The sequence below is a fragment of the Solanum tuberosum genome, unplaced genomic scaffold, assembly GCF_000226075.1.
Source record: "Solanum tuberosum cultivar DM 1-3 516 R44 unplaced genomic scaffold, SolTub_3.0 scf00431, whole genome shotgun sequence".
NCBI lineage: Eukaryota > Viridiplantae > Streptophyta > Magnoliopsida > Solanales > Solanaceae > Solanum > Solanum tuberosum.
The window spans coordinates 121965-129346 of record NW_006239364.1 but is presented as its reverse complement, the minus strand read 5'-3'; the positions used below and the strand labels follow the sequence as shown (position 1 = coordinate 129346).

Here is a 7382-nt window from a genome sequence, read left to right as displayed (position 1 = left end):
TTTTTTTGATGACAAGGGAAACCCGCAGCCGCTACCCTTTGGGTGCGCACAGGGTAAAACCCCCGCTCCTATGCAATAGCTCGCAAACCACATAGGAGAGGTAACCCGCACTAGGCAAGCCCGGTGCGACGAGCTCGACCCAGAAGGCAAACCCCTTGCTTTCGCTGGCAAGGGGTTTCGAACTTGAGACCTCCAACATGGAAGTCCCAATCCCAAACCACTGGGCCACCCGAAGGAATAAAGGAAAAAACAGTTAGCTGAAGAAACCTCGGAACTCTCGTGTATTTATTAAAATTGAGATCTGGAAAAAGGACCTTGACACGAGTAGCTGATTTTGTATCTTGTGTCCAAAGAGTTAGGAATAAGAATAGTGAAGAGCTACTGGAAACTACCTTTGCCTGTATGCTATAGAAGGGATGACCTAGTACAACATCTCAAACTAAAGTGATAGATTCCACATTATATACTGCAGTCTAAAACACTCTACTTTTACCTTTATAAGCTATGGCAGGGATGAATTAGCACTGCATCCCCCAATTAAACTGAAACTTTCCAAATTTTATACGGCAACCTACTTTATCAACAAATATTACTCCCAAAAAGGAAAAAAAAAGCTGAGAGTTTCATTGCATTACGTTATGTTTGGTGTACAGATTTATTTTCTTTTTCTTCTATGTTAATATTATCTACATTAAGAGATCATCTCTGCATGCACTTGATGCATTAATTGTAGGTTTGTACTCTCCTCAGGTTAATTTCCTATATGATGTGACATTCCTGTTTCATGTGGTAATTCAATGAACATTGGCAGCAAAGATCCTTAACTTTCTCCAATCCTTTATTTAATATTCTCTTATCTTCTTTCTATGTGTACGTTTCTCTCGTCACTCTTTGGGAATAATATGCACATGCTGGTCAGTCAGGTGAGCTGCTTGTGATCGTAAAGGGTGCAATTGCCAGAAAATGACACATTTTCCTCTTCTTCTTTTTTTGACTGGTCATACCAATTCATTAGCATTTCATTTCTTGCAGCAACCTTCTTCTTCAAAAGGTGGAATTCCTGAACATATGACAAAGAAGAGGTCACAGGATGTAATGTGGTCAGAATATACGGTATGTTTGGGCCATATTAGGTTAATTTGCGTAAACTGTATCAGGGTTTGTAGCAGTTGCATCTGTGATTTCTTCACTTCTTACTCTACACCTAGAGTTTAATTACTTTATTTTCCTAAAGTTGTTTGGCTCCTAAGAAAATCGGTGTACACATTCTGTATGCAACTGAAGCATGCTCTTAATGTTAGGAGTTTCCTTGCGAATGTTCTTTAAGATGCCATAAGTAATGGTTTAGAAGTACAGAAGAATATTCACTAATTCAACTGGAAAGACATTTTTTCTCTCATAAATAGCTCTGCCTTTTTTTTTATTGAAATTGGTAACATGTTACATTCGTCAGCACCCTAAAGAAGGCATGGTATATCATATCTACAGTCTACAGATACAGCACCGAACAAAACTAACAAAAAGGCCAAAAGATTTGAGGATCAGGGATTTAGCTAAAAGATTTGTATGTACTTCCCATCCATCAATAGGAACGCTTAGTATTTTGCAAATTCTGCATTAAGCATCGAAGTTCGAACAAGAACTAAACCACCTATCGGTTAAAAGCAAACATTTTGGGGTTGGTTGGATTTTAATCGGATGAATTGCAGTATCTTTTTGTACATGAAGCACATAGAGTTGCAATTGTTAATTGATGTTTATTTGCAAACCCCTGTCAAAGTGAACTGTGTACTTCTATCCACGTTGTCGAAAGGTGGTTTCTGTATATGTTTGGCTTAAAGTAGTACAATAATGATTTGTTGTATTCTCTTCCTTGCATAATGTGTTTGGCTTGACACTGTTCTGGAAACTTCTTCTTTTTGGCCATCTTTCGTTTGCAGGATGCTGCTGGATCAGCTGTAATTTCGAATGATGATTCCCTAAGAAAGCATGTCAAGTTAGATGATCATAAGGGCGACCAAGCTCTGCCATCTGGTGTGAGTGTTAAACGATGGATAATTGTAAAACATAAATGCATTTTTGTAAATAATTTAAAAAAGCAAACTGCTTAATTTTTTTAAAAAGTAGCAAGGGAGGATGTCATTTATACTTCATGGGCTAACAAATGCAAAAATCTTAATTTACAAGTGAACTCTGAGCTTTTATGAAATATTAGATGGTTTATGGTATCGTGTGTGAAGAACCTTATCATTGTTATTGTCAGCAGCAGTCTTGTACTCTTGAATTTGATGGTGCTTCAAAAGGAAATCCTGGACTAGCTGGTGCAGGAGCTGTCCTGCGGGCTGATGATGGCAGTTTTGTAATAGTCATGAACTTTGGGATTTGTTTTGTTTTTTTCCTTATTCTTCAAACTTATAATTTACAGCCTTCCAAATAAAAGATCTGTAGGCTACGTGAAGGTTTAGGAGTAGCAACAAACAATGCTGCAGAATATCGAGCCATTATTTTGGGGTTGAACTATGCACTTAGCAAAGGGTTTACAAGTATTCGGGTTCAGGGGGACTCCAAACTTGTTTGTATGCAGGTTAGTTTTTCAGATCTATGTATTTAGAGTCTTATCTCTTCTTTTGTGTGCTTGAGCGGACTCTTGTCCTTTGACATACTATGAAACTTCTCAATTTCCATCTCTTAACATGATATTATGCTTAAGCTAAGTTACTCTTTTCATCATATAATTGCACCTTTTTTTGGGGGAGGGGGTTCATAAGGATGCATGGAATCCCTGTTGCATTATAAAGGTCTAGCAGATAGCATTTATACAGGCCGCTCTTGACATTTTTTTTATCGCTTGTCCATTACTCGTTGAGGTAGTCAACAATATTATGCCCTTCTGGTCATTTCTGCTTAATTGTTTTGTTCTATGAAAGAGCACTTCTTCTTGCCTCTGGCATAAGTAATACTAGGACCTTGCAATCAAACAAATAACAGTGTAGGAGAAAGAAATGACGGAGTCTCTTAAATTGATGATAATCAGGTCCCCCATTTAATTTTAGGTCTGTTAACTAGTTGTAGACAATCCTGTTCAGAGCATTTTGAAGCAATGAGGAAATCTTAACAAGTATTTTAGTTAATTACTGCATCCTTTTAGTGACAAAGCCAATCGAAGAATGATGTACATGGAGAAGTCGGAGAAACCTAGAAGAGAGAGGCTCCTGCTACAAGAAAAGGTAAAGAGAAGGCAAAAGAAAAAGAAGTGGACGATATGTTCTCTTACATATAGGAAAAATTCTCATGAATGGTAAAAGATAAAGAGAAGGCAAATAGGGAAGAAGTTGGCCAAAAGGTTTCTTACATAACGAAGAATTCTCTTGCTAGGGAATAAATGAGCATGTATTCATGATTCATCTTTGTATGGTCCCTGTGAAATGTAGGATGAGCTTGTCATCTTTCCCTTGATATGCCATACTGCACTTCATAAAGTTGATCTGATGCTATATTGTTTTTGCATGGTTAGTTACTTCAAAGCAGTTGTGATTATTACTTTACAATTTAGTTGTCCTAATTACTTGTTTATTCTAAGCAGTATGATTTCTTAGTCTCATTCTCTCTTTTATTAATCCCTTTGATATTTGAATTTATTAAGTGTCGTTTGTCAAATAGATCCAGGGCCTATGGAAGGTTAAAAATCAAAACATCTCCACATTGTATGAGCAGGCAAAACAACTGAAAGATAGATTTCTTTCTTTCCGGATCATTCATGTCCTTCGGGTAATTCTGTTAATCATCTCTATTATTTGCTCTTGGTCTGCATAATTTTCATTTTACATTGTTGTCCATCTATATGTCACATGCTTTCTATATAAATAAAAACCCTAAACAGCATATTACCTGCCTCATTATTCTTTTGGAATTACCTTTGCTGGTTTTGAGGTTTTAACCCATTGCAAACTCTCTTTTCGTAGGAGTCAAACTCCGATGCAGATGCTCAGGCGAACATTGCTGTTGAACTTGCTAGTGAGGGTTAAAACTTAGTTGTAGAGCTAGACTCATTTCGTGTCGTCATCAATGTTTTATCTAACTTCATGTGTTAATGCAGATGGTCAAATCCAGGAGGAGATTGAGAAATGACAAAGGGGCACTTGAAAACGACTTCAAAGTCCATGGCTGAAAAATGTAGCAATGGTACAGACGAGGATTTCTACGTGCTAGCCTCTAAGATTGGTATTCTCTCAGGGTAAAGTTTTTCTATTTTTGCCAATACCAACAACCTTAAAGGATTATGCCTATGAAGCCAGTGTATTGCGCGTATTATACTAATATTGTTTAATGGATTAATTTTATTGCAATTGAGAACTTTTTAAAATGTAATTAGGGATGGGATTAATCATTGGCTTTGAAATCTTACTGATGAGAGGGTTCTTTTTCACATTTCACATTGGATTCCCCGTTCAATCTTTTTTCCTAGCTAGCTGTATACAACACATAAGTTAAAAATTCTTAACAAACATCGACAAGAAAACATCGTCTAGGTTCTCCATCTTGTTTCAGTATACAATATAAATACATAGCTAAGTTGTCATAACGTTCAAGCAAAAGCAGAATTTTACAGCACTTGATTATATACAATGGCTCTAAGTTTGTCAAGTGCTATGTTTGTTGGCTGTTTCGGAGTTTTAATTGCTGCTGTGGTAGCCCAATATGGCGATGATCCCGGCAGCTCTACTGACATGCCCTATATGCCTGGCATGGCTGGTGGCCCTTCTCCATCTACTAATTTGGCTTATGTTAACTCTTCTCCATTCACACTCATCACCATCCTTTATTTCCTTCTTTTCTTCTTTGTTGTCTAGAAGGTTTAAGCCAGTTTTTTGATTTACTTGAGATTGCCATGTTTAATGCTTTTTTTTTTTTCTTTCTATGTTGTTGTATTTAACTTTAATGCTTTTTTTTTCTATGTTGTATTTAACTTTATGACATGGGAGGTGTACATGCACGTGTGTTGTGTCATTGTAACGTTGTAATTTCATGAACCTGTGATCAAAAGTTGAATAATTTTATGTGAAAATAAAATAGTTATTGTCGAATAACTTCTGCTTTACTACCAAATATGCAAAATGTCGTAAACGATTCTGCAAATATGACCCTTTTCCGTTTATTTAATACATGTGCCAGTAGAATGGAATAGGGAAATCAGCAAATTTGAAACAAATCTTTTATTTTATTCCTAAAATATATTTATTTTCAAGTTTCAAATTAATTTCAAATATTTAAAAAACAGTCTATATTATCTAATCATACTTTAATAATTGTTCTAAGGTTTACTTGGACTTCTTCCATTCCGTGCACCTCACTAAATTCTTTTTCCCCCCTAGATAATATATTTAGCTATATATAATATGTGTCATAACTTCAAAGTTCAAACAAATTAATTATACTAATAAAATTAAAATTTCCTTCTCCCAATTTCTTTTTTTCTTTTGACTTTTATAAATTAAAGATTTTTCTGTCAGACACAATAACGTTCATAATATAATCATTAAAGAGTTTTAGTTTGAGGAAAAATTATTCTCTCAATAGTTTTTATGTTATATGTTATATTAGTTTTATCATATATAGGTCAATTGACTAAACGTATTCACACACATATATTTTTTTAAAAATAAATAATTATACATATAATAATATGACAGTTATTCAATTTAAAAATATAACATAATAATATCACAATCAGTAGACTTTTTAGATTATGATCAATAATTTGCCTTTGTAAAGTCAATGGAAGAAATCAAATAAGAATAATGATAGTACAAAGTACAAAATTGGAATGAATAGTAGTACGATAGAATTGTCCACATCCTTTAAACAATATTTCTATATAAACATGTTCATTGTCATTTGTTCAAATAAATAAAAGTTAGCATTTGATAATTATCTTGAAAAGAAGGCAATATAATGGCATTCAAGGTCTTCAATTTCATCATCGCTATTGTTGTGATCATGGTGGTTTCTGTGGCTGCCCATGAAGGCCACAACCATGGACCAATGGCGGCTCCGATGGACCCCGGGAGTGCCGTCACCAGTTCTTTCCCATCCGCGATGGCTGGACTTGTTGCTTTGATTTTTTCGTTCATGGTTATCAAGGAAAGGATTTGAGAATATACCATAACTCTCTCTCTTTGACTGATTAATAATTTGTTTCTATTGTGTTTGATGTACTCATCGTGTTATTTTCCAACACCAATATGTATCTTCTCTCTTTTGATTTTTCCCTTTGTTGTCATGATATCCCTATTTTCTGATTGGGCCTCGTTTGAACTTAAAACACCTATGTTTGCCCTTCCAAACCAACACACACCATTTAATAAGTCGTCACTAACGCCAACGAAAAATTTCCGGGCCTGATTTGAACTTGAAAAAACCTACGTGTGCCCCTCCGAACCAACACTCACCATTTAATTGGTCATAACGGACGCCCATGAAATATTCTGGCCAAAAAACAGTCAGGTACACATATCACACAAAATTCATGGACTATCCATATTTCCCGTTCTGGGACTCGTTTAAACTTGAAAAACCCTACATTTGCCGCTTTGAACCATTATATAGTCTGTCACGAACTCCCATGAAATATGATTTGTCGCTAATCACTGTTTTTTCTATAGTGACACTATATATAATATCAGAACAAAAAATTACCTAAATACCTTGTGTGACTATTATTCTATATGAATAAAAATATAATAAGATAAAAGAGCAAAACAAGTTAAGAAGTTGACCGAATAGATCTAAAGAAAATACCCATATTAATTTTTTTTACGTCAAATGGATATCCGAGGCAAAAGTTACAATCGTTTGAAGTTTCACCAAATTAGAGATTGAAACTTGAAAAAGTAGTTGTAAATTGGTGAAACTTCAAATGGTCATAACTTTGGCCTCGGATGTCCTTTTCAGGAGACTTTCTTTTTTTCAACTAAGGTATTTTTTCGAGATCTATGCGACCAAACTGCATTTGACCAAGCCGATTTTTTGAAAACGTCTTTTAACCCATTCAATTTTGAATTTCCCCCAATTTTGAAGAAAATTGTAATTCTTTATTGCTAAGAATCTGATAAAAGAAAATTGATTTTTGAGTTCGAAATACTTTCATAATGCATATATGAATGTCAATTTTAATGCTAGATAATCAATTTTCTGATAAACAACTTTTATCCCGAAAATTTTAAATTTCCCCCAATTTTGCATAAGGATTTTGTTCCTTAAATAGGTATGTGAAAAAGATTTGGTTAAACAAAATGGATTTGGAGTTGGAAATACCATTTTAATACATATGTGAAGTCCATTTTAATACCAGGCGTCGGCCGAAGCTTGCGCCCATTCGCCAG

At 34.9% G+C, this 7382-nt stretch overlaps 1 protein-coding gene across 4 annotated transcripts in view; it reads left to right on the top strand.

Moving 5' to 3' along the window:
* The window catches only part of LOC102591092 (uncharacterized), an 8456-nt gene extending 4023 nt beyond the window's left edge, over nucleotides 1–4433 (top strand). For 3 of the 4 annotated variants that reach the window (XM_006363470.2, XM_006363469.2, XM_006363467.2), the window contains exons 4-10: nucleotides 1033–1113; nucleotides 1941–2036; nucleotides 2264–2359; nucleotides 2441–2584; nucleotides 3661–3768; nucleotides 3963–4014; nucleotides 4097–4433. In XM_006363470.2, coding sequence (XP_006363532.1) covers nucleotides 1033–1113; nucleotides 1941–2036; nucleotides 2264–2359; nucleotides 2441–2584; nucleotides 3661–3768; nucleotides 3963–4014; nucleotides 4097–4128 — 609 coding nt within the window. In that variant the 3' untranslated portion in view covers nucleotides 4129–4433. The remainder of the gene's footprint in view (nucleotides 1–1032; nucleotides 1114–1940; nucleotides 2037–2263; nucleotides 2360–2440; nucleotides 2585–3660; nucleotides 3769–3962; nucleotides 4015–4096) is intronic. The other variant, XM_006363468.2, reaches the window with a different exon arrangement.
* The last annotated feature ends 2949 nt before the right edge of the window (nucleotides 4434–7382 follow it).